The 27653-nt window shown below is 40.7% G+C and overlaps 1 protein-coding gene across 7 annotated transcripts in view; it reads left to right on the forward strand.

Annotated features, from left to right (window-relative positions):
- The window catches only part of KYNU (kynureninase), a 152703-nt gene that overhangs the window by 34812 nt on the left and 90238 nt on the right, over positions 1-27653 (forward strand). For all 7 annotated transcript variants that reach the window (XR_010118859.1, XM_055261596.2, XM_055261599.2 and 4 more), the window contains one exon: positions 3174-3256. Coding sequence is in view for 6 of the 7 variants with exons in the window: in XM_055261596.2 (XP_055117571.1) it covers positions 3174-3256 (83 nt within the window). In the remaining variant the exon portion in view is untranslated. The remainder of the gene's footprint in view (positions 1-3173; positions 3257-27653) is intronic.

The following is a 27653-nucleotide window of genomic DNA, read 5'->3' on the forward strand; positions in this document are numbered from 1 at the left end:
GGAAGGAAGCTTTCTAAAAACAGGGCCATTTTTCGTTTTGTGGGATGGTTACAGCATGGTCCTACTTTAAAGAGGATCCAAGTTTCTATTAACTTCCTAGTTTTACATCCTGCAATTCTAATTTTGTGAGTAAATACTCCTAGTACATGTCTCAGAAAACACCCACTTATAGCAATGATTTATTCTGTGGCAGTGAGTTAACTCTCTCCCATGCTCTCTTTTCCTTTCCAGCGTTTGTAAAAGAAGATTACATCTATGCTGCAACTATTTTAAGTAGCTTTGTTTGAACAATATAATATTTTTCTTAACTTTAATACTGATATTTGTAACTGCACTTTAATCTATATCAACTCTTTCTAATGACAGGCCACTTTACTTTGGGTTTATTTGGGTAACACTTTCTAAATACATTTCACTACCCCAGGCTAGTGGGCTAACAAAATGAAGAAGCAGACTCTGTGTGGTATTTTAAAGGGAGGGAGATGCCAAAAGCATTGCAGGAAGAAACATATCCTTAAAGATTATTACCATGGTGTCTACCAGAGTGAGGAGTAGGTGGCATAATATTCTGAGATACAAATTCTCTGAGGCAGAACATAGAATTTTACTACCTAAATGTAATAAGATGTATTATGCTATCAGCAAAGGCCATGGAGCTCTATGTGATTAAAATAAAAAAGGATCCAAGTATCAGCCTTTAACTACCATTTAATGATAATGATTTTTGTCTTTAGCATTTATATTAGAAATCAAGAAAGAGGCAAGCTGCAGGCTATCTAATAATAATATGAATAATAATAACTAACAATTGCCCCTCTCTTCCATCCTTAGTTCTTAGCAGTCTATGTTTATTCTCAAAGAAAGTCCTCTTCCTTCATCTTACTTTGTATGGTAATAGAAATGTTAGTTTAAAAATTGTGTTCTATACCACATGCTGATGAAGGGAGTTTTAGCATTAGATTTACATTAGGAAAGAAGACTCAGAAACAGGGTACTACGTAACCGTCTCTTTCACATGTTATCTCATTTATTTCTCATGGGAATCCTTTAAGGTCCATATTGTTACCCATTTACTTGTACAAATGTGGAAAATGAAGCCCTATAGCTTCCAATAAGTGTGGTCTCATGACCAGTACTGACCTGGAGCTGGCTTATACCAGATGTCAAAAGCCAATTATTAAATACTCAGAATTTCTGTTGGTAGTACGAAATCGCCCATGATGGGAGTATTTATACCTTGGAAGTCTGCAAAGGAGGAAAAACAGTGCTCTAGACCTCTGGTCTTACCGCCCCTCTTAGGGAGTACCAGCCCACCAGTTTACTGACACAGACTCAACCCAGGTTGGTACTATACAAAAAGCACATTTTCATTCCTTTCTTTCAAGCTGACAAACTTTTGGATTCCTAAAGAATTAAGAACTGTTACCCAGAAAAAATGGGCTTCATTCATGTGGTGAGGAACAAAGGTCTTTCTGGAGACATGGATAAAGCTGGAAACCATCATTCTCAGCCAACTAACACAGGAACTTTAAAACCAAGCACCGCATGTTCTCACTCATAAGTGGGAGTTGAACAATGAGAACACATGGACTCAGGGAGGGGAACATCACACACTTGGGCCTGTCAGCGGGTGAGGGGCTAAGGGAGGGAGAGCATTAGGAGAAATACCTAATGTAGGTGATGGGTTGATAGGTGCAGCAAACCACCATGGCACGTGTATACTTATGTAACAAACCTGAACATTCTGCACATGTGTCCAAGAACTTAAAGTATAATAAAAAAAAAAGAGTCAGAGGAATATATAGCAGGCTTAAATATTTAATATTTATCTTTTTAATTGTGAAATCATCTTTGCAATGTTTATTATGAAATAAGTTTTAAAATAATGCTTAATTCTAAAATATGATTTAAAATAAACTATTTCTCTGTAGTAAAAAAAAGTAGAGCAGGTTTTGATCAATAGAAGTTTGATTACTTGGCATAAGTAAGGAAGACACTGGGAGTTTTCACAAGAGCAGTGTCTCCCAGAGGGAAAGTGATAGGGGAGTTTTATAGGGTGATAAGGGAGAAGATGCATCATCGCATGCAGAGGAAGAGTCTCAGTTGCAGAGATGCAGTGAGTAATCATGCCAGTGCGTAGATCGCATGTTATGGTAATGAAGCTATAGCTCCTCCCCAGGGTGGAGACTTTAGCATGGTAATGAGGAAATTTCACTCAGGCTCCTCTATGAGTTGCTGGGGTCTGTCAGAAGCTTGCCCCAACCAACAAGATGACAGCATTACACACCAGGCTTGGGAAAAAAACAGGTGACAGGGCAGGAGGCTGTAAAACAGGCTAATGGTTCAACTTTATTAAATGTTGTAATCCCTGGAGACCCCCTTGTCTGCTTACAGAACTATCACATTCAGAGCATCCTAAGATACAACAATGTAACAGCACTCAGAGGCACTTCACCTTAATCCTCTGTTTTAATTTCTTCTATGTTTTTCAAGTGTATTTGCCTTCTTCATTTCATGGAAATTTCTTGAAAGTTGAAGTACTCTATGTATTTTGCATTTTTCTACTATGCCTCCTGGGATACTTACTAGAATAATAAAATTGAGCTGGAATGTGACAGATGAAATTGCTAGCAAATATGTCAAACCAAGTAGTGTTGGCTTTGATTATTCATAAATTTTGTTATTTACCTATAAAATGGTATCATGAGTATAATCACATTTTATATACTTCTATTAAATGTACAGATTATAGCTATATTTTAAATGTCAATTTATAATCATTTTAGTCTCTAGCCTTACAAAATAGTATATAAGTTTTAGTATAGATACTACATTCTACAGGTATAAAAGTAGTGTTCAAATAATCTTAAAAATTACAAAATAACTGAGACCAAAAAAAATTACACTCTAGAATATAGCAAGATATTAAAATAACATATGAACAATCTCCCCCATTCCTCACAAAAAGAAAATAAAAGAAATTTAAAAAGAGAAGTTAAAAGACATTAATCCCAAGTATTATATATTTTGTTTTAAAAAAGCCTGATTTTATATAATTACTAACACATAGAAAGGTCCACATAGAAATGTTTATTTTCTAAAGCTGATATTTGAAATAATCACACACATGCACATAAAAGCTAAGAAATGTTTATGTCCGTTTTCAATTTCAGAGCAGCCTATGGTCATGAAGTGGGGAAGCGTCCTTGGATTACAGGAGATGAGAGTATTGTAGGCCTTATGAAGGACATTGTAGGTAAGTACAAAACACTGAAGTTTTTCCAAATGAACTGTAAAGATATTATCATTTAGTTATAAACACAGGCTCATAAAGTCAAAATCTTATTGAAGAACATCGTGATTTTCTATTTTAATCTCTAATAGTAAAAAGGAAGTACACTCTCAACTTAAATTTGTTAACCCAGAGATAGCTATGGTAAGCATAACAAGGTTATTTATATAAAAATAAAATGTTATTTTTTTCTGTCATACTTTAAATGTAATATTTATCACACCTATGAAAAACACATACATTGTATTAATTTATAATTGAATAAATTTCATAAAAATCAACTGAAATGAATTTTCTATAATTTAACTATTTGATATAATGAACATTTTCACATGCTAATGGTGTAAAACACCGGTCATGCTTTTGCTCATTTCAATTTAATCTTTGGTGATCTATTTAAATGTTAGCTTCATGTTACTGAAAATGACACAGCTGATGCTGTTTTTAGTCTAAAATGTGCTATCCTAAAGAGAGTTATATATACTATCGGTGGTATTTAAGATAGTTTTAGATGGTAAATGTGTTAACATTTTGAAAAAAGTTATTTAATTGGCTTAAATATTCAGCATTGTTTAAAATTTAAGGTATTGAACAAAAAAATGATATTTTGATAATTGGAGTGGTGCTATTTGGAACTATTTTAAGGACTTAGGGAAGACTCAAGTTTTCAAATCCTTTTTGAAAGCTTATTCTCTTATAAGCAAACATAAAAATATCTTTATTGCTTCATTCCATTTGAATCTTGACCAGTAATTCGAGAGAAAATCAACGTGGCTGGAAGGGAAATGGAGTGGGGAAAGCTGGACCTATGCATAGAAAAAACTATGGCAACAGGCAAATCATTAAAATCTGGAGAGTATCTTGTTTATTTAAAAAGTAATTATTGATTCTTTGCTATATGTCATGACTTGTGGGAGCTCTGAGGACATAAAAGTGAATAAGGGCTGGGCATGGTGACACACACCTGTAATCCCAGCACTTTGACAGTCTGAGGTGGGTGGATTGCTTGAGCTCAGGAGTTTGAGACCAGCCTGGCCAACATGGTGAGATCCCATCTCTACAAAAAAAATTTAAAAATTAGCCAAGCATGGTGGCACACACCTCTAGTCCCAGATACTTGAGAGACTGAGGTGGGAGGTTAGCTTAAGCCTGGGAGGTTGAGGCTTCAGTGAGCTCAAATCATGCCACTGTTCTTCAGCCTGGATGACAGGGTGACACCCTGCCTCAAAAAAAAAAAAACAAGAACACTCACCTTCCTTATCCTCATGGACTGCCAGTAAAGGAAGATGCAAAGAAATCCAAAATTAATGTACATACATAAGTAAAATACAAAGAAATATAAAATTAATCACACTACCAAAGAGGCATAATTTTCCAATTGATTTAGGATTGAACACATGCATGTAACTACTCTTTTTTCTAAAATCTCACTAAAGAATTCTGAATGGAATAGAAAAAAAATTACAAAGTCTAAACCCCAGAGGACAAAATAGAATGACAGAGGAGATGATAATAATATCTGGGGAGTTGGCTTGCAGATAGACAAGCAGTAATTGCCTTTCTCAAAAAAAAAAAAAAAAAGTAAACCAAATCCTAATCTCCCAACGGCAAAAAAATAAAAAGCCATCTGCTTTACCCTGCTCATCACCTGACCATGAAAAGAGCCAAATTCTGTAAAATATTTGAAGAGTAAATTATTCTGTAAAATATTCTGAGCCAAATATGAGTGGTCATGACCCAAGGCACAGTCTCAAGAGGTCCTAAGAACATGTGCCCAAGGTGGTTGGGTTGACAAAAGACATCAATCTACGCATGTGAAGTATCCATAGGTTTGGGGGAGAGGACGGGACAGGAGCATGGGTGGGTAACGTAGGAGTTTATAGGTCATAGGGTTGTAGGTGGAGTCAAAGATTTTCTGATTGGCAATTTGTTGAAAGAGTTAAGTTATTATCTAAAAACCTGGAGTCAATAGAAAGGAGTGTCTGGAGGCAGATAAGGGGTGATGAAAACCAAGGTTCTTATTATGTAGATAAAGTCTCATAGGTGGCTGCCCTTAGAGACAATAGATGGCAATTGTTTCCTACTCATACCTGTAAAGGGTTCTAGTCTCTCAGTTCATCTCTTCAGTATTGGAAGGGACTGAAAAGGGAAAGATTTGGTTATATTCCTCATATTCTTGACAGATGCAAATTTTCCCTCACAACGGAAGGCTTTGTAGGGCCACTCAAAGTATGTCAAAGAGACATATTTTGGGGTAAAATATTTTGATTTTCTTCTTTATCTGTCATTTGATGTTATGCCAGAGTAAGGTTGGAAAGTAAGCTGTGTCATATAGGATAAAATAAAACCCATTTGGTGAGATTTTATGGTTTGTAGGGTGTTACTCCCCAGGCCTCTTAGGAATTTGGGCGAGAGAGAAAAAAGGTCAGAGTTTAGTCCTCACACCTCCAGAAGTAGTGATGAAAATACGAATTTTTAAAAAAGAAGATTTGTTGAAATTCTGTTTAAAATATAATTAGAATATCAGATCCCCTTGCCAACTTGATGCTGCAGGTGAATACTCCCACACCCCATTTCAGGAGATGACTAGGGGATTAATTTCCAGAAAAGAGAGAAGAAAGGGTCTCCAGACTGCCATGACAAACACCACAGACTGGGTGGCTTAAATAATGTAAGTTTATTTTTTCCCAGTACTGGAGGCTAGAAATTTATGATCAAGGTGCAAAGTGCTGTCGGAGTTGGTTTCTGGTAAGGGTTCTCCTCTTGGCTTCTCCTCTTGGCTGCCTTCTCACTATGTCCTCACATGGCCTTTCTTTTGCGTACTGGAGGAAAGAATTCTCTGGTGTCTCTCACACGTCTTATAAGGACACCTAAGTATACCAGCTCTACCATATCAAGGCCTCACCCTTATGACTGCACTTAACCTTAATTACTAATTTATAGGCCTATCCCCAAATACACTCACATTGGAGGTTAGGGCTTTAACATATGAATTTGGTGTAACCAACTCAATTAATAATATATACCATAGTTGTAAGGTTTCTGTATCGGTTTGAACCCCGAGAGCACGTCAATAGACAACACAAGGTGGTGTGGAGCAACATGCTGTTTTAATGAGCACCTGGGTGCAGGCGGGCTGAGGCCTAAAATGGCATCAGCACCAAGTGAGGACGGGACAAAGGTTTTATAGTCTCCGGTAAACAGGAAGTGTTCTAGTCTGACATAACTGCTGTGTTGTACCTGGATGGCCTCTTTCTCGATCTTCAGGGGTACGTGTCTTCTGGCCAGGGTAGCTGTCTTTCGGTCGGCTCTCTTCCTGCTTCTGATAATCTTGCCGGCGCACGCTGCTGACGTAAGTAGCCTTGTGCCTTGTACTGGGACTGAGAAGGAAGGAGTTATTCATCTCCTTAAGCTTTCAGGCCCCAGGGAGAATCTTATATTCCTGTCTATTTGGTTATAGATAAAAGGGAAAAGGGCGACTTTCTCAATAACTACTTCACACATGATATAGGGGGTGGCGTGGGCACCTTGGAAAAAGAAAACCTTATTTTTTGGGGTATTCTTGAGAGACGGGTTGGTATCCACCCTGTCCTTGTAGTAGGAGCATCGTCTGGATTGTCTGGAAACGCGTCTGTGCCTGCACGACAGTTATGTTCAGAGGACAAGGAGGTGTCGACAGGGAAAGGTATAGCCTCATTTGCTGCTTCACGAATGAAAGGCTGTGTCTGGATTAAGAAGGGGAGGTAATTTCTGAGTGGCTTAGAGTTTGGTAAGGGTGGAGGCCCTAAGACTATTAAAAGAGGGTGCTTTTGGTGTTGTGCGGAGTCTCATGAGGGCAAAAGGGAGATTTTTTTGTCCACGACTGGTAGGTTTTTAGAGCCAGCTTGGTGAGTTGGGCTTTAAGGACAGAATTAATTTTTTCAACTTTGCCTGAAGATTGAGGCCTGTAGGGTGTGTGGAGAACCTACTTCATATTTAAGGATGTAGAGACAACTTGGATTATTTGGCTGATGAAGGCCAGCCTGTTATTGGGCTGGATGGATGTTGGGAGTACAAAATAGGGAATTATATGCATGATGAGAGTTTGTGTGACAACATTTGCACTTTCTGAAGTTGTTGGGAACATTTTTACTTACCCGGAGAAAGTATAGACAAAGACTAGAAGATAGCAGAGCTGCTTATTGGGCGGCATGTGAGTGAGGTTTACTTGCCAGTCTTGCCTTGGTACCTGGCCCCAGGCTTGGTGGGTAGGAAAAGGTGGTGGCCAGAGGGAACCTTGGGGTGACACTGAGTGGCAGATAGAGCCGGACTGGGTAATTTCTCAGACATGGCTGGAAAGGTGAGAACAAGTGAGAATAGGGTGGAAAAGTTGCAAGAGAGGTTTGTAACCGACATGGAAAGAGTTGTGGATTCTTTGGAGGTGAGGAAGGTTTTGAGAGTGAGGAAGAACGAAGCACCTTTCCTTGACATACTATGGTCCTTGCTTTTGAAGGTTTTGGGCTCAGAAGTCCTCCTTTTCTTCTGAGGAGTAAAGAGGACAGAACAAGGACAGGGAGAGAAACTGGCCTTACACGGATTGCAGAACTATTTATTTCACTACCTGATCTGTTAGCGCATTTCCAGCCGATATATGATTGTCTTGGGTTTGGTGACCCCTGCAATGAGTGATGGCAACTTTCTGCAGGAGCCTGATAGCTTGAAGGAGTTTGTTGATGAGAGAGCCATTTATGACAGGAGTGTTTTTTGCAGTTAGGAAACCCTGTTTTTTCCGGGTAGATGAGTGTGACTGTACTATATGGAACGTATAATGACAATTTGAATATATGTTAATTTGTTGTCCGGCTGTCAGTGTGAGAGCTTGAGTGAGGGCAATGAGTTCAGCTTTTGGGAGGTAGTACCTAGGGGGAGTGGATTGGCTTCAATAGTATGTGGGGCGGAGGGGCGGGGGACACTATAGTATAGCCAGCATGCAGGCGTCCTTGACATAGGAAGGAGCTGCCATCTACAAACCAAGTAAAGAAGGGGTTGGTCTGTTAGGTTTGGAAAAGGTATAAGGAAGGTTTGAACAGTGTTCACACAGAAGTGTTTAGGGTCTTCAGTAGTTGTAGCTTCAGGTAAGAGCATGGCTGGGTTTAGATGGGAGCTGTTTAGCATAGTGATTTGGGGGGTTTCTATGAATAGAGTATACAGTTGGAGAAGTTGTGGGGCAGAGATGAGACTAGTACACTGCAGTGAGTTGGCATGTCTTTGATGTTATGGGTTGAATAAACTGTTAGGTTGGCATGGAGAGATAGTTTTAGGCTTTTAAGGGTTAGGACAGCAGCTGCACCAATGCTCGGAGGCAGGCAGGCCATCCAAGAACTGAGGCTTTAAGCTGTTTAGAGAGGTAGGCAATAATCTGAAGGGTGGGTCCTTTAGCCTGGGTTAGAACACCTAGTGTAACTCTACGCTGTTTGTCGGTATAGAGGGAGAAAGGTTTGGTGAGGTCTGGGAGAGTGAGGACTGGGCTGAGGTGAGAGCCTTCTGGAGTAGACGGAAAGGTTGGGTAATAGGCTGTGCAGATTTTAAAGGCTCATGGAGTGGGGCTTTAGCAGCTTGATATAATGGTTTGGCAAGTAGAGCGAAGGAGGGAACCTAGAGCCTAAAATATCCCACTAATCCTAGAAAAGAGAGAGAATTTTTTGCTTAGTTTGCGGAGGCAGGAGGGATTGAAGGAGGGCTATGCAGTTGGCTGTGAGCCCTTGGGTTCATGGGGTAAGAGCTAGCCCTAGACAGGTGACTAAGGGGGTGCATATTTGTGCTTTCTTAGAGGAGACCTAATAACCCCGTTTTGTCAAGAAGTTTAAAAGAGAGATAGTGTGGGTGTTGCAGTCTTTTTGAGAGGGGCTACACAGGAGCAGATTATTAACACATTGAAGGAGAAGGGACGGTTTTAGGGATAGGGTACCGAGGTCATGAGCAAAGCCCTGTCCAAAAAGATGGGGGCTGTCTCTGAAACCTTGAGGTACCATGCACCAGGTGAGCTGATGTGAAAGGTGAGAGTTGGGGTTTTCCCACCTAAAGGCAAAGAGGTTTTGGGTATCAAGGTGTAGAGGAATTGTGGAAGAAAAAAAAAGCATGTTTTAGGTTCAGAACAGAAAAATGGGTGGTATTCGAGGGAATTGTGGAAAGTAAAGTATGTGGGTTAGGAACTAGTAGACATACTGGGAGTACAGCTTGGTTAAGGAGCCTGAGGTCCTGGACTAAGTGATAAGTTTCATCTGGCTTTTTAACAGGTAGAACCGGTTTGTTAAAAGGGGAGTTTGTTGGGTGGAGTAGGTGACTGGTGAGGAGGCGAAAAATGATAGGCTTTAGGCCTATGCGAGGTGCTTGGGAGGTGGGATACTGCTTCTGTGATAGGAACTGGGTGGGCTTTTTAAGGGCAATGTGGATGGGGGTGTGGTGTTTTGTGACTGAGGGCGTGGAAGTGTCCTAAACAGTGGGGTCAACTACGGATAGGGGATAAGGAAAAGTTGCATGTTTTAAGGTGGGAGGTTGGAGGTGTAGAAGAAAGTTAGAAGCCCTGGAGGGGTCTGGGTTGATGCGTTGGGTGCTATGGGGAACATGGAAGTGAAGAGTAGTGTGGAGTTTTGAAAGGAGTGGAGTTTGGCATGAGGACAGGACCAAACAAAGAGTCAGTGAAAGAAAAGGCATGTAGGGAGCAGAAAAGTGGAGGGGTGGCTCCGGGTTTGGAGACTTGTCTATTAATTTCTACGACAGAGACTTGAGAGAACTCGGTGGGTCCTGAAAAATTAGGTAAAGCAGTGTAGGTTGCCCTGGTATTAATTAAAAAACACAGTGGCCTACCTGCCACCATCAGGGTTACCCTTGGCTCAGATGAAGAGATGGTAGTTGCCAGGGTGTCCATTTCAAGGCACCATCAGTCTTCAGTGGCAAGGCCGATGAGATCCGAGTAGGAGGTTCTGGCCAGCTTAGGAAGGGATGGGGGTGGTCCTTGTGGGGTCTGCTCACAGTCCAACCTCCAGTGAGGTCCTCCGCAGAGGGGGCATGGCCTGGTGGGATTACCCGGGTTTGGGCATTGTCTGGACCAGTAGCCTTCATTGCCGCACTTGAAACAGGCGCCAGATGGAGGTGGATTGCCAGGAGGCTTCCGTGTAGAGCTGCACCCCTGCGGGCCTGCAGGGCCCGAATGGTGGAGGTACGCATTTGAAACTGCCTGTTTTTTGCCTTTCATTTTCCTCATCATGATTGTTAAAGACTTTGAAGGCTAAATTAAGAAGGTCTCCTTGTGGGGTTTGAGGGCTGTCATCAAGCTTCTGAAGTTTGTGCAGAATATTGGGGGTGGATTGGGAGGTGAACCAAAGGTTTAAGATTGTGGTTTCTTTTGGGCTGGCTGGGTTTAGGTTGGCATATTTTCTTATGGCTTCAGTTAAACAAGAGAGAAAAAGGGCTGGGTTTTTGTCAGGACCTTGGGTGATTTCTGAAAGTTTTTCATAGTTTACTACTTTATGGGCACCCTTTTTGAGTCCTGCAAGGAGACACACAATCATGTGGTCTTGATGGTGGCATCCAGAGGCCCCATGTTGATAATTCCAGTGGGGTCCTGGTTGGGAACTGCCTCTGCGCCAGTCGGCTGGGCAGGAGTTTGGTGAAGAATTGTATCAGCATGCGCCTGAGCTAGGGTGCAGATACAGTCTTGGTCTTCTGGGGTGAGGGTGGAAGAGGATAATGTAGAGGTCATGACAGGTTAGTTTGTAGGACTACTAAAAACTTACCTTAGTTTCAGGTAAGGTACTGAAACTCTCTAATGTAAGAAGTGGGGTCTTCTGGAAATGAACCAAGTCTTTTGTTAATTTGAGGGAGATCAGTGAGGGAGAAGGGAACGCGAACTCTAATAATACCTTCAGTTCCTGCTACTTCCTGAAGTAAGGGTGGGGCATGGGCTAAAGATGGTGCCTGAGGGAGTATGGGCTGGAGAGAAGGAAGAAGCCGGAAGTGGTTCCTGCTGAGGGTATGAAGGGGGAAAGGAGTTGAGTCGATAAGCAGTGGAGGATACATAGGGGCGTAAGGTGGCAGGATGGGTTTATAGGCTTCAGGAGAGGGCAATGAGGAAGAATTGAGTACAGGCAATGCTAGAATTGTCCTGAGGGGACGGTGTAGGAAAAGAAGTGGATACAGCTGACTGGGAAGATGGCGGCTGAGAAGATGGTGGCTGAGAAGACAACAGGTTAAAGAAGGCAGTTGACAGAAAGAGGTAGGGGCTGGGAGGGGTGGACAGCAGTCTGCTGGGTTGAATGAGGAAAAAGAGGTAGGGTTGGGAGGAGAAAGATGATCTGGATGGCAAGAATGGAAGAGAAGGATTTGAACAGGTAAGCAAGAATTACAGAGGTTGGGCTGTGATCTGAGTGCAAAAAAGGCCTGGACATGAGGAATTTCTCCCCATTTCTCCAGTCATCGGCAATAATAGCTTAAGTTAGTTAAAATTGTAAAGTCAAATGTTTTATTTGCGGTCCATTTAGATGCATTATTTAATTTGTACTGCAGCCAGGCTGTATTGTAAAAAAAGACGAGGCACTTAGGGTGGATATCTTGCCTGAGGCCTAAGGTTTGCAGGGTTTTTGTATGAGGCAGCCTAGAGGGCTGTTTTTGGGAATGGAGTACCGGGAGTTTCCCATAATGGAGGGTAGGCATGGGAAAACAGAGAAAAAGGAGACCGTCCCGGACAGCTGAAGGGAGACGATAAAAGGAGTGATCGTCACCACTGCCTTTTTCGTTCCCGGAACGGGATCAAATGGCTTAGAGGTGTCCCCCTAAGACCAGATGATCAGCAACTGCCTGGCACACACTAGAGCCTTCTTGGACCAAAGCTGGATTTTCGGACTGGAGAAACCAAGAAAGGCCATGCAGATTTTTCCCTGTTGACAGGGCTCCCAGGAAACTTACTGGTAGGTGAGATCAGTGACCAGTGTGCATGCAGAGGGGTGACTGGAGGCTGAGGAGTTTCCTTTGTCTGGCTGCTGTGGCCTGCTCTCTGGGGTGGAGGGGTAGGCCCAAGGAGGACGCAGACTTGAGCCCTTCCTGCGTTACGGCACCAGAACGTAAAATTTTTGTACTGGTTTGAACCCCAAGAGCTCAACAGACAAGATGAGGTGGTGTGGAGCAACATGCTGTTTTAATGAATGCCTGGGTGCAGGTGGGCTGAGGCCTAAAATGGCATCATCACCAAGTGAGGATGGGACAAAGGTTTTATAGTCTCCTGTAAACAGGAAGTGTCCTAGTCTGTCGTAACTGCTACTTTGTACCTGGATGGCCTCTTTCTCGATCTTCAGGAGTATGTGTCTTCCAACCAGGGTTGCTATCTTCCGGCCAGCTGTCTTCCTGCTTCTGCTGTTTTGCTGGTGCACCCTGCTAATGTAAGTGGTCTTGCGCCTTGGTACTGGGCCTGAGAAGGGAGGAGTTACTCATCTTAAGCTTTCAGGCCCCAGGAAGCATCTTACAATAGTGAAAAAAAAAAGCATTAAATAAATGTTTATCTACTTGCACTCTTATTTAGCTAGCAGTCCCCGCGCAGGAGGCTGGACAAGTCTACTCTGTTATCTACACAACCTAAAGAGTCTGACATGAGGGCGTTTCCCAGCATGATGGGCAAATGGGATCACCTTACAACAAACCCCATCACGTGCAGAACACGCTGTTAAAAAAAAATCATGAGCCAAACTAAATTTAATAGTTTAATTGAGCAAAGAACAAATCATGAGTCAGGCAGCCTCTCAAGCCAGAGTAGGCTCACAGGGACTCCAGCACAGGCATGTGGTTGGAAGATTTGTGGACAGAGAAAGTAAAGTGATGTACAGAAAATGGAAGTGAGGTACAGAAGCAGCCTGATTGGGTACAGCCCAGCATTTGCCTTAATTTACCATGGTTTGAACAGTTGGTCTCCTTTGATTGGCCAAAATGTGGTGATTAGCACAAGAGTAGTTTACAGTCTGTTTATGCCTCCATTTAGGTAACAGTTCATGATTTACAGAGAAACCTTTAGGCTGGACTTAAAATATGTAAGGAGGCAAGTTTAGGCTAAAGTTAATTTAACAATCTCCCTTTTTGGTCATCTCAATTTTGAGAGATTGACCAAAACTTTAGTCATTGATGTAACTATCACCATCATAAATGTCCTTATTTGGTTTTAAAACCCACTGGAAAATAGCATAATAGTGGATTTTGTAAGATAGGAACAAGGAGTTCGGTAATTTTTTTTTTACGGGTTAGAGTAGAGGGTACCTCCTCATGCTGGAATATCCTGTTTACAGGAGAAAAACAAAACCTAGCTGTTCTAGGATATATCTGTTTCCTTGAAGTCTTATTTTTGATTATGTCACATTTATCGTAAGTGACTGCTTTTTGGTTTGGTCTGGTCTGTGGGGGCCTAGTGCATGAGCTCACTCCAAAACAGTATCCTCCCATAATTTTGTCTAAATCTGTTAAAAGAAAATCCTTCACCAAATTAAATTTATCAGAGTATAATTGAGCAAAGAACGATTCACAAATTGGGCAGCCTCCCAAGCCATAATAGACTCAGAGATACTCCAGCACAGCCACATGATAGAAGAAGATTTATGGACAGAAAAAGGAAGGTGACATACAGAGAATGGAAGTGAGGTACAGAAACAGCCAGGTTGTTTACAACTCAGCATTTGCCTTATTTGAGCAGGGTTTGAACAGTTTATCTTCTTTGGCCAAAACGCGGTGATTAGCACTGGAGCAGGTTACGGTTTGTTTATATCTCCATTTAGGTTATAGTTCACTATGCACAGAGAAACCTTTAAGCCAAACTTGATATACGTAAGTAGATAGCTTTAGGCTAAACTTGATTCAACAACACTCATGTTTATTATACCCAAATTACAAAACTTTTCATGAAAATCTGTTTTTATACATCCATGTTGTGTAGAAAATTTTTTAAAAAAGGAAAAAAATCTGTTTTTAGTTTATGACCATATGAATATGGTAACCTATTAAATTTTTAAAAATAACTTTATAGGGGGCCAGGCATAGTGGCTCACACCTGTAATTCCAACACTGAGAGGCCAAAGAGAGGGGATCACTTAAGCCTAGGAGTTCAAGACCAGCTGAGGCAAAATAGTGAGACCCTGTCTCTACAAAATAAATAAATAAATAAATGAAATAAATAAATAAGAAGAAGAAAGAAAAATTAGCGGGGTGTGGGTGGCTCATACCTGTAGTTTGAGCTACTTGGGAGGCTGAGGCAGGAGCTCAGGAGGTGGAGGCTGCAAGGAGCCATGATTGCACCATTGTACTCCAGCCTGGGTGACAGAGTAAGGCCCTGTCTCAAACAAAACAAAACAAACCCCTTAAACCTCAGTAGAAGAGTTATAAACAAAAGCAAACTCAAGTTCCTACCAATTATTATTAATTATTACATTATACAATTTCTCTTGGTTTTGTGTGACTATATTGTAGATCAGAATATCAACTTCTAGTTTAAGATAACAGATTGAGGCTGGGAGTAGTGGCTTATGCCTGTAATCCCAGCACTTTGGGAGGCTGAAGTGGGAAGATCACAAGGCAGGAGTTCGAGACCAGCCTGACCAACATGGTGAAATGCTGTCTCTCTAAAAATACAAAAATTAGCCGGGCATGGTGGCATGTGTCTGAAATCCCAGCTACTCAGGAGGCTGAGGCAGGAGAATCGCTTGAACCTGGGAGGTGGAGGTTGCAGTGAGCTGAGATTATGCCACTGCACTCCAGCCTGGTGACAGAGCAAGACTCCATCTCATAAAAAAAAAAAAAAAAAAGAGAGAGAGAAAAGAAAAAGAAAAGATAACAGATTGAGTACAAACCAAAAATTCTCCATTCTATGATAAATACAGAGAAGTGATTGAAGAAAAACAAAAACATATAGCAACAGTTAAAAATAAGTAAATAGAAATCTGCATAGACCAGAAATTTACAACCATTGGTGAAGAAAGGAACAGTCAGAAATCAGAAAGTAGCACACTTGGAGTCAGGCTCAGTGTAGGACTTGAGTCAAAGACTTTCCCAAGAAGCCCCAGGACTAATCTGGGCAGCCCTGGATGCTTAGGTCTGGAACCCAGGGCCAGAATCTTTGACAGCCAGATCCAGTAAAGGCCAAAACCAAGAATCTCCTCCCACACCAGTAGATTCTCAAAACACAGTGCACTTGATCAGGCTGTCAGAATTACCTAGAGCAGTGCATATTCTGATGGAGGGAATTCTCCTCTGAACAATCCTGAATTACATTTAAAAGTGTGCGAAATATTTGTGTAATAAATCCTTCATTTGTGTTCATTTGTTAGAAGCCAATTCTAGACATTCAAGTATTCTAATGTGTAAACAAAAAAACTGGAAAAAGAATTTGCATTTAATTTGACCAGAGAATATATGCTTCTCTTAGCTGTAAATTTTTTTTCACTTTATTCAGTTTGCTTTCAGAACATAAACTGCATTCTAATCCTGTTATTTTGTTCTTAATATTTATCATCCTCTAAAGAGAAGTTAGAATGTTTATATACAAGCCAGGGAAGTGGTAAATTGATATTATTCAGTGAGATTTATTTATGAAGCCAATAAATCCTGCAAAAAGATGTCCTTTGACCATTTAAAAGTTTACAGCTGTATTGCAACTTATTAAATGTCCAAGAGCCTTGTTGCCCCATAAATACATGTATGACACATAAAGATCACTGAAATTTCAAACCTGTCACTTTTCATTATTGTTACTAAGGAAAAACAAAAAATAAGAGAAAGACTATAAATATTCAGTCTTGTTTAGAAAACTAAAGGGATTAAACTTATTTTAAATTTTTAAAAGAAAATTTGTCAACCATAGCTGTAGGGGTTTTCTGCCTGTCTTTGAAAAACCACACAGTAATATAATTTATATTCTGGCCCACAAGACTGCCCCCACTTCAGATGCCAGTCAAAAATCCTAGAAACCACCCTTTGGATGCACCAGCTGTAAATTCAGGGATTTCCACAGTGCCCTTTGCAGGCTCCATAATTTGCTAGAGTACTTTCAGAACTTTACTTTCACTTGACTTTATGTTTGCCAGTTTATTATAAAGATACAACTCAGAAACAGCCAAAGGAAGAGATGCATAGGGCATGGAAATGGGGGAGCTTCCATGACTTCTCTGAGCCTGCCTCTCTCTCGGTACTTAGATGTGTTCATCAGCCCAGAACCTCTCTGAGTCTTACTGTTTTTATAAAGCTCAATCCCAGCCCTCCTCTCCCTCTGGGAGGTCAGTGGGTAGAGCTAAAAGTTTCACCTTTACTCCCTCTGATCACTTGGTCTTTTTGATGGGCAGCCCCCCGTCGTGAGACATCTCTCAGGGCCCCAACTTAAGTCACTTCATTAGCATCAACTCTCCTGTGATCTAAGGGGGCTTGTTATGAATAACAAAAAATACTTTACCACTTGGAATATCCAAGGGTTTTAGGAGCCCTGTACCCCGAACTGGGAACAAAAACCAAATATTTCTTGTTATAACACACCTATGGGATAAAATTCATTTAGTTTTCTGCATTTTTGTCTTTGAATGCTGCATTAGTTAAATTAGATGTGTTTGGTCCCAAAATATAATGTGGGATATAGACGATAACAATTATTTCTTAAAATGGGCAAAGTGAGTTTTGTAGACCTGAAACTTCATAAACAAAATATTTATAACTTTCCCAAAGCCTCAATCCTTATATGACAAATGCATTGTCACATTTTATTTGATGTCTTTTCAGTGGTCTTGGTTGTAAATCAGAGTTAGGAAGGGTGTGATAGCTCCTATGGTTAGGGAGTTTAGAGCCACAGGAATTTAAGAGATTTGCCATGCTGGATGGGCCCTGAACCTGTGACCTGACCTGTAGGTAATTTAGTTTCCTGAACCATTGGATCCATCTTTATCGATAAAGGGGCATGTGTTTTGGTCTCTCAGATCATACTATTATCTCCAAAAGTTTTTAACTTCCAAAATTATTTACATATTAGTCAGAGAAATGGTCCTTAAGTCAAATTGAAAAAATGAATAAACGAGGCACAGTGGCTCACGCCTGTAATCCCAACAGTTTGGGAAGCTAAGGAAGGAGAATTGCTTGAGCCCAGGAGTTCAAGACCAGCCTGGGCAACATGGTGAAACTCCACCTCTGCAAGAAATACAGATACACAAAAATTAGCCGGGCGTGGTGGTGCATGCCTGTAGTCCCAGGTATTCGAAAGGCTGAGGTGGGAGGGTTGCTGGAACCTGGGAGTTTGAGGCTACAGTGAGCCATGATCATGCTGCTGCACTACATCCTGGGTGACAGAAAAAAAAAAAAAAAGAAAAGAAAAATGTATCACTTCACTCAAATAGACTCTTTTAGAATGTGTTTTTGTGTGTGTGTTCATTTTGTTTGCAAACCCCATGCAGCTTCCCGTTTTGCCTTGGTTACTAAGAAGTTCTGAGAAAAATTTGATCAAGTTTGAAGTAACAAAAATATTTAATAAATTCTAATTTGTTTCTCATCTGCATTTATTGTGTTGCTACTTTCTATCATTCTTCCTCAAGTAGTTTTGTATTACAATTTATCTGAAACCCTCTTTGGAAGTAAGTGTGGTTTAAATGATGAAATAATTAAAATAATTGTGTAGTAACTGCAGTAAAGAGTAGCAAAGGCCAAATTTATTTTTTCTACTTGCTAGTGTTACCAGCAGCAAATCCATATGGGTCTGCAGCAACCTTGATTTTTGCCTCTTTAGAAGAAATAATTCAACTGAGGGGCGTAAGGCAGGAGAGATCGAGGCAAGTTTTAGAGCAGGAGTGAAAGTTTATTTTTTTTTTATTTTTTATTTTTTATTATTTTTTTTTTTTATTATACTTTAGGGTTTTAGGGCACATGTGCACAATGTGCAGGTTTGTTACATATGTATCCATGTGCCATGTTGATTTCCTGCACCCATTAACTCATCATTTAGCATTAGGTGTATCTCCTAATGCTGTCCCTCCCCCCTCCCCCCACCCCACAACAGTCCCCGGAGCGTGATGTTCCCCTTCCTGTGTCCATGAGTTCTCATTGTTCAATTCCCACCTATGAGTGAGAACATGCGGTGTTTGGTTTTTTGTCCTTGCGATAGTTTACTGAGAATGATGTTTTCCAGTTTCATCCATGTCCCTACAAAGGACACGAACTCATCATTTTTTATGGCTGCATAGTATTCCATGGTGTATATGTGCCACATTTTCTTAATCCAGTCTATCGTTGTTGGACATTTGGGTTGGTTCCAACTCTTTGCTATTGTGAATAGTGCCGCAATAAACATACGTGAGCATGTGTCTTTATAGCAGCATGATTTATAGTCCTTTGGGTATATACCCAGTAATGGGATGGCTGGGTCAAATGGTATTTCTAGTTCGAGATCCCTGAGGAATCGCCACACTGACTTCCACAATGGTTGAACTAGTTTACAGTCCCACCAACAGTGTAAAAGTGTTCCTATTTCTCCACATCCTCTCCAGCACCTGTTGTTTCCTGATTTTTTAATGATGGCCATTCTAACTGGTGTGAGATGGTATCTCACTGTGGTTTTGATTTGCATTTCTCTGATGGCCAGTGATGAGGAGCATTTCTTCATGTGTTTTTTGGCTGCATAAATGTCTTCTTTTGAGAAGTGTCTGTTCATGTCCTCTGCCCACTTTTTGATGGGGTTGTTTGTTTTTTTCTTGTAAATTTGTTTGAGTTCATTGTAGATTCTGGATATTAGCCCTTTGTCAAATGAGTAGGTTGCAAAAATTTTCTCCCATTGTGTAGGTTGCCTGTTCACTCTGATGATAGTTTCTTTTGCTGTGCAGAAGCTCTTTAGTTTAATGAGATCCCATTTGTCGATTTTGGCTTTTGTTGCCATTGCTTTTGGTGTTTTAGACATGAAGTCCTTGCCCACGCCTATGTCCTGAATGGTATTGCCTAGGTTTTCTTGTAGGATTTTAATGGTTTTAGGTCTAACATATAAGTCTTTAATCCATCTTGAATTAATTTTTGTATAAGGTGTAAGGAAGGGATCCAGTTGCAGCTTTCTACATATGGCTAGCCAGTTTTCCCAGCACCATTTATTAAATAGGGAATCCTTTCCCCATTTCTTGTTTTTGTCAGGTTTGTCAAAGATCAGATAGTTGTAGCTATGCGGCATCATTTCTGAGGGCTCTGTTCTGTTCCATTGATCTATGTCTCTGTTGTGGTACCAGTACCATGCTGTTTTGGTTACTGTAGCCTTGTAGTATAGTTTAAAGTCAGGTAGCGTGATGCCTCCAGCTTTGTTCTTTTGGCTTAGGATTGACTTGGCGATGCGGGCTCTTTTTTGGTTCCATATGAACTTTAAAGTAGTTTTTTCCAATTCTGTGAAGAAAGTCATTGGTAACTTGATGGGGATGGCATTGAATCTATAAATTACCTTGGGAAGTATGGCCATTTTCACGATATTGATTCTTCCAACCCATGAGCATGGAATGTTCTTCCATTTGTTTGTATCCTCTTTTATTTCATTGAGCAGTGGTTTGTAGTTCTCCTTGAAGAGGTCCTTCACATCCCTTGTAAGTTGGATTCCTAGGTATTTTATTCTCTTTGAAGCAATTGTGAATGGGAGTTCACTCATGATTTGGCTCTCTGTTTGTCTGTTATTGGTGTACAAGAATGCTTGTGATTTTTGTACATTAATTTTGTATCCTGAGACTTTGCTGAAGTTGCTAATCAGCTTAAGGAGATTTTGGGCTGAGACAATGGGGTTTTCTAGATATACAATCATGTCATCTGCAAACAGGGACAATTTGACTTCCTCTTTTCCTAATTGAATACCCTTTATTTCCTTCTCCTGCCTGATTGCTCTGGCCAGAACTTCCAGCACTATGTTGAATAGGAGTGGTGAGAGAGGGCATCCCTGTCTTGTGCCAGTTTTCAGAGGGAATGCTTCCAGTTTTTGCCCATTCAGTATGATATTGGCTGTGGGTTTGTTGTAGATAGCTCTTATTATTTTGAGATACGTCCCATCAATACCTAATTTATTGAGAGTTTTTAGCATGAAGGGTTGTTGAATTTTGTCAAAGGCCTTTTCTGCATCTATTGAGATAATCATGTGGTTTTTGTCTTTGGTTCTGTTTATATGCTGGATTACATTTATTGATTTGCGTATGTTGAACCAGCCTTGCATCCCAGGGATGAAGCCCACTTAATCATAGTGGATAAGCTTTTTGATGTGCTGCTGGATTCGGTTTGCCAGTATTTTATTGAGGATTTTTGCATCAATGTTCATCAAGGATATTGGTCTGAAATTCTCTTTTTTGGTTATGTCTCTGCCAGGTTTTGGTATCAGGACGATGCTGGCTTCGTAAAATGTGTTAGGGAGGATTCCCTCTTTTTCTATCGATTGGAATAGTTTCAGAAGGAATGGTACCAGTTCCTCCTTGTACCTCTGGTAGAATTCAGCTGTGAATCCATCAGGTCCTGGACTCTTTTTGGTTGGTAAGCTATTGATTATTGCCACAATTTCAGAACCTGTTATTGGTCTATTCAGAGATTCAACTTCTTCCTGGTTTAGTCTTGGGAGGGTGTATTTGTCGAGGAATTTATCCATTTCTTCTAGATTTTCTAGTTTATTTGCATAGAGGTGTTTGTAGTATTCTCTGATGGTAGATTGTATTTCTGTGGGATCGGTGGTGATATCCCCTTTTTCGTTTTTTATTGCATCTATTTGATTCTTCTCTCTTTTCTTCTTTATTAGTCTTGCTAGCGGTCCATCAATTTTGTTGATCTTTTCAAAAAACCAGCTCCTGGATTCATTAATTTTTTGAAGGGTTTTTTGTGTCTCTATTTCCTTCAGTTCTGCTCTGATTTTAGTTATTTCTAGCCTTCTGCTAGCTTTTGAATGTGTTTGCTCTTGCTTTTCTAGTTCTTTTAATTGTGATGTTAGGGTGTCAATTTTGGATCTTTCCTGCTTTCTCTTGTGGGCATTTAGTGCTATAAATTTCCCTCTACACACTGCTTTGAACGTGTCCCAGAGATTCTGGTATGTTGTGTCTTTGTTCTCGTTGGTTTCAAAGAACATCTTTATTTCTGCCTTCATTTCATTATGTACCCAATAGTCATTCAGGAGCAGGTTGTTCAGTTTCCATGTAGTTGAGCGGTTTTGAGTGAGTTTCTTAATCCTGAGTTCTAGTTTGATTGCACTGTGGTCTGAGAGACAGTTTGTTATAATCTCTGTTCTTTTACATTTGCTGAGAAGAGCTTTACTTCCAACTATGTGGTCAATTTTGGAATAGGTGTGGTGTGGTGCTGAAAAAAATGTATATTCTGTTGATTTGGGGTGGAGAGTTCTGTAGATGTCTATTAGGTCCACTTTATGTAGAGCTAAGTTCAATTCCTGGATATCCTTGTTAACTTTCTGTCTCGTTGATCTGTCTAATGCTGACAGTGGGGTGTTAAAATCTCCCATTATTATTGTGTGGGAGTTTAAGTCCCTTTGTAGGTCACTGAGGACTTGCTTTATGAATCTGGGTGCTCCTGTGTTGGGTGCATATATATTTAGGATAGTTAGCTCTTCTTGTTGAATTGATCCCTTTACCATTATGTAATGGCCTTCTTTGTCTCTTTTGATCTTTGTTGGTTTAAAGTCTATTTTATCAGAGACTAGGATTGCAACCCCTGCCTTTTTTTGTTTTCCAGTTGCTTGATAGATCTTCCTCCATCCCTTTATTTTGAGTCTATGTGTGTCTCTGCACGTGAGATGGGTTTCCTGAATACAGCACACTGATGGGTCCTGACTCCTTATCCAGTTTGCCAGTCTGTGTCTTTTGATTGGAGCATTTAGCCCATTTACATTTAACGTGAATATTGTTATGTGTGAATCTGATCCTGTCATTATGATGTTAGTTGGTTATTTTGCTCGTTAGTTGCTATAGTTTCTTCCTAGCCTCGATGGTCTTTACAATTTGGCATGTTTTTGCAGGGGCTGGTACCGGTTGTTCCTTTCCATGTTTAGTGCTTCCTTCAGGAGCTCTTTTAGGGCAGGCCTGGTGGTGACAAAATCACTCAGCGTTTGCTTGTCTGTAAAGTATTTTATTTCTCCTTCACTTATGAAGCTTAGTTTGGCGGGATAGGAAATTCTGGGTTGAAAATTCTTTTCTTTAAGAATGTTGAATATCGGCCCCCACTCTCTTCTGGCTTGTAGAGTTTCTGCTGAGAGATCAGCTGTTAGTCTGATGGGCTTCCCTTTGTGGGTAACTCGACCTTTCTCTCTGGCTGCCCTTAACATTTTTTCCTTCATTTCAACTTTGGTGAATCTGACAATTATGTGTCTTGGAGTTGCCCTTCTCGAGGAGTATCTTTGTGGCGTTCTCTGTATTTCCTGAATCTGAATGCTGGCCTGCCTTGCTAGATTGGGGAAGTTCTCCTGGATAATATCTTGCAGAGTGTTTTCCAACTTGGTTCCATTCTCCCCATCATTTTCAGGTACACCAATCAGACGTAGGTTTGGTCTTTTCACATAGTCCCAAATTTCTTGGAGGCTTTGTTCATTTCTTTTTATTCTTTTTTCTCTAAACTTCCCTTCTCTCTTCATTTCATTCATTTCATCTTCTATCAGTGATACCCTTTCTTCCAGTTGATCGCATCTGCTACTGAGGCTTCTGCATTCTTCGCGTAGTTCTCGAAACTTGGCTTTCAGCTCCATCATCTCCTTTAAGCCCTTCTCTCCATTGGTTATTCTAGTTATCCATTCTTCTAATTTTTTTTCAAAGTTTTTAACTTCTTTGCTATTGTTTTGAATTTCCTCTCGTAGCTCAGAGTAGTTTGATCGTCTGAAGCCTTCTTCTCTCAACTCATCAAAGTCATCCTCCATCCAGCTTTGTTCCGTTGCTGGTGAGGAACTGCGTTCCTTTGGAGGAGGAGAGGTGCTCTGTTTTTTAGAGTTTCCAGTTTTTTTGCTCTGTTTTTTCCCCATCTTTGTGGTTTTGTCTACTTTTTGTCTTCGATGATGGTGATGTACAGATGGGTTTTTGGTGTGGATGTCCTTTCTGTTTGTTAATTTTCCTTCTACCAGACAAGACCCTCAGCTGCAGGTCTGTTGGAGTTTACTAGAGGTCCACTCCAGACCCTGTTTGGCTGGGTGTCAGCACCGGTGGCTGCAGAACAGCGGATTTTCATGAGACCACAAATTCAGCTGTCTGATAGTTCCTCTGAAAGTTTTGTCTCAGAGGAGTACCCGGTTGAATGAGGTGTCAGTCTGTCCCTACTTGGGGGGTGCCTCCCAGTTAGGCTGCTCAGGGGTGAGGGACCCACTTTAGGAGGCAGTCTGTCCGTTCTCAGATCTCCAGCTGCGTGCTGGGAGAACCACTACTCTCTTCAAAGCTGTCAGTCAGACAGGGACATTTAAGGCTGTGGAGGTTCTCGCTGAGTTTTTGGTTGTCTGTGCCCTGCCCCCAGAGGTGGAGCCTACAGAGGCAGGCAGGCCTCCTTGAGCTGTGGTGGGCTCCACCCAGTTCGAGCTTCCTGGCTGCTTTGTTTACTTAAGCAAGCCTGGGCAATGGCGGGAGCCCCTCCCCCAGCCTCGTTGCCGCCTTGCAGCGTGATCTCAGACTGCTGTGCTAGCAATCAGCAAGACTCTGTGGGCATAGGACCCTCCGAGCCAGGTGCGGGACACAATCTCCTAGTGTGCCGTTTTCCAGGCCCGTTGGAAAAGCGCAGTATTAGGACGGGACTGACCCGATATTCCAGGTGCCATCTGTTTCCCCTTTCTTTGACTAGGAAAGGGAACTCCCTGACCCCTTGCACTTCCCGAGTGAGGCAATGCCTCGCCCTGCTTCGGCTCGCGCACAGTGCGCTTCACCGACTGTCCTGAACCCACTGTTAGGCACTCCCTAGTGAGATGAAACCGGTACCTCAAGCAGAAATGCAGAAATCACCCGTCTTCTGTGTCGCTGGGGCTGGGATCTGGAGACCGGAGCTGTTCCTATTCGGCCATCTTGAAAATTACCCGTGAAAGTTTATTAAAAAGTTTTAGAGCAGGAATGAAAAGAAGTAAAGTACACTTGAAAGGGCCAAGTGGGCAACTTGAGAGATCAAGTGCATGGTTTGACCTTTGACTTTGGGTTTTGTATTTTGGCATGCTTCTGGGGGCTTGCGTCCCTTCTCCCCTGATTCTTCCCTTGGGGTGGGCTGTCCTCATGCACATTGGCCTGGTAGCACTTTGGAGGGGCTGCATATGCAGTGTGTTTACTGGAGATATGTGCATGCTCACTTGAGGCATTCTTTCCTTACCAGCTGAATGTCCCTAGAAGGTCACATAAGAGACATTAAAACTCAGCCATTTTGCCTCTTAATGTACATGCTTGAGCCCACTCACCCAAATCCCGAGATATTGGGAAGCTGCTGATCATCAGTTTCAGGGTTTCTTTTTCTATCTTTTGGGAGTCTGTCTTTCCCTGGCACTGGCTGCAACCAATTATTATTTTAGGGAGACAGTTAACAACTGCCTGACCATCACCTGACATTCCTGGTGATGGGAGGGAGACGCCTGCCCTGCTCATGTCTGCCTGACTACCTGCTGTAACATCAGGTTATCTAAATGTGCCATGAGCAAACAGACAAGTTGTATATTTTGGGTCGTGATGGAATCTTCCAGGTTCTTGAAATCACAGCCTTTACTTTACCATAAAAAATTTTAAAAAGAAGTTAACAGGATAATAAAAATTATTATGTGTACAAATTGATAGTGTGGATAGAGAAGAGAAAGAAATAATAAACAACCATATTTATTCATAGACAGAAAAAATTCAATTTCAGATGAGAAGAAAAAATGAAACATTTTATAGTGAGCCAATAATTCTTCAAAACATGGAATAACTTTCCCTTATAATTAATGTCATCATTAATCTACTATCAAGATGGTAGAAATAAAATTGCTGAAGAATATTAATATTATTATTCGGCTTACTTCTCCCTGGATACATAAAAATCACACAGGGTTAGCTATATGCATTCAAGATTATAAAAATGGTGTAATGTGAACATAAATTTACTTCATGAAATCTGTGGCTGACCCTCAGAGAAGCAATAATCCCTGGAAGCTATCCCCCCACAGTTACAGACCCTCAGTCATGTACCAGCCACCTCTAAAGGCTGCTGAAATTTGTTACTTGAAAAATGGAATATAAAGTTCTTGGACTTAGCCTAATTACAAACCTTACAGCCAAATCTACAATAACATTTCCATCTGCTTAATAAAATATACAGAACATGTTATGGCAGTTATAAGACCCGTAATGAACCCTCTTATCCAATGGTAAACAGCTTAGGGCCTTGTCATCCCCACTTTGCAAGAGATTTGAAATTATGTTAGGATTAAAAAGACACAGAGGGAAGTTGGTTATGATCCTGGGTCTGAAGTCAAATACACAGAGTATTTTCTGTAAACAATGCTTTAACCCTGAAAGAACATTCTTATTTTTCTTCTACAAGACTTCTGGTCAGTTAGTTCATCTCTTTGCACATCAGTTTCCTCGTTATGAAGTGAAGAAAATTAGAGTAGTTACCTCATTGAGTTGCTATGCATGCTGAAATAATACAAGTCACATAATTAGAAGTGCTGAAATACTTAAGGGATCCATAAACATTAGCTTGCCAATCTTTGAGACCAGAATGCAGTTGCTTGCATTTAACTAAGTTTTATCTTCTGGTAAAGCAAAAATATGATGTTCAATAAATAAATAAACAAGGATAAATAAGCAGACAAGCACTCTTTGGATTAGAATACTGGCTCACACTCATCTCAGAAGTGATTTAAATCTTGACATTTATTGCAGTGAGTCATAGATGATCTTATAAAATAAAGATCCTTTCAAAACCTGCTAAGCTCTCTGGAAGCATTTTAAAAATTTTGCCCCCACATAACCGGAGCTCTTGATGTTTCCACATTAATTCAAAATAATTAGGAAAAAGTAAAGGAATGAAGAAAAACAACTTGAATAAACTTTGGTTAACTTTTTAAAAAAAAGATTGTTAGTGAAATGATGATATTGAAACATCTTAGGACAATATTGGTTTCAGAAATCTAATTTGAACCAAAAAAGATAGGTCAATTAGGTAAATAATCTTTTGAAAATACAGACATACCTCAGAGATATTGTGGCTTGTTTCCAGGCTGCTGCAATAACGCAAATATTGCAATCAAGTGAATCACACAAATTTTTGGTTAACCAGTACGTATAAAAGTTATGTTTACTCTATACTGTAGTCTATTAAGTATGCAATAGCATTACATCTAAAAAGCAATGTGGATACCTTAATTTAAAAAATACTTTATTGCTAAAAAATGCTAACAATCATCTGAACCTTCAGTGAGCTGTAATCTTTTTGCTGATGGGGGGTGTCTTGCCTCTATGTTAATGGCTGCTGACCAATTGGGATGGTGTTACCTGAAGGTTGGAGTGGCTGTGGCAATTTCTTAAAATAAGATAGCAATCACGTTTGCCATGTTAATTGAGTCTTCCTTTCATGAAAGAAATCTCTGTAGCTTGTGATGTTATTTGATAGTATTTTACTCACAGTAGAACTTCTTTCAAAATTTGAAGCAATCCTCTGAAATCCTGCCACTGCTTTATCAATTAAGTTAATGAAACATTTTAATCCTTTGTTGTTGTTTCAACAATGTTCACAGCATCTTCACCATCTTCAAAATCTTAACCATTTTTCTTTGCACTTTCATAAGAGGCAACCCCTTATCTGTTGAAGTTTTATTATGAGATTGCAACAATTCAGTCACATCTTCAGGCTCCACTTCTAATTCTAGTTCTCTTGGTATTCCACTGCATCTGCAATTATTTCATCCACCTGAAGCCTTGAACCTATCAAAGTCATCCATGAGGGTTGGAATAAACTTCTCCCCAATTCCTGTTCATGTTGATATTTTGACCTCCTCCCAACAATCGTGAATGTCCTTAGTGGCATCTAGAATGGTGGATCCTTTCCAGAAGGTTTTCAACGGACTTTGCACAGATCCATCAGAGAGGGATCACTATCTGTGGCAACAATATCCTCACAAAATGTTTTTTTTTTTTTTTTTTTTTTTTTTAGAAAAGCATGCTCACTCTATTGCTCAGGCTGGAGTGCAGTGGCAAAATGTCGGCTCACTGCAACCTCTGCCTCCCAGGTTCAAGTGATTCTCCTGTCTCAAACTCCCGAGTAGCTGGGATTACAGGCATGCGCCACCATCCCTGACTAATTTTTATAATTTTAGTAGAGGTGGGGTTTCACCATGTTGACCAGGCTGGTCCCAAACTCCTGACCTTGGCTGATCAACACACTTTGGTCT

Source organism: Symphalangus syndactylus, chromosome 22 (assembly GCF_028878055.3).
Source record: "Symphalangus syndactylus isolate Jambi chromosome 22, NHGRI_mSymSyn1-v2.1_pri, whole genome shotgun sequence".
In the NCBI taxonomy this organism is placed as follows: Eukaryota; Metazoa; Chordata; class Mammalia; order Primates; family Hylobatidae; genus Symphalangus; species Symphalangus syndactylus.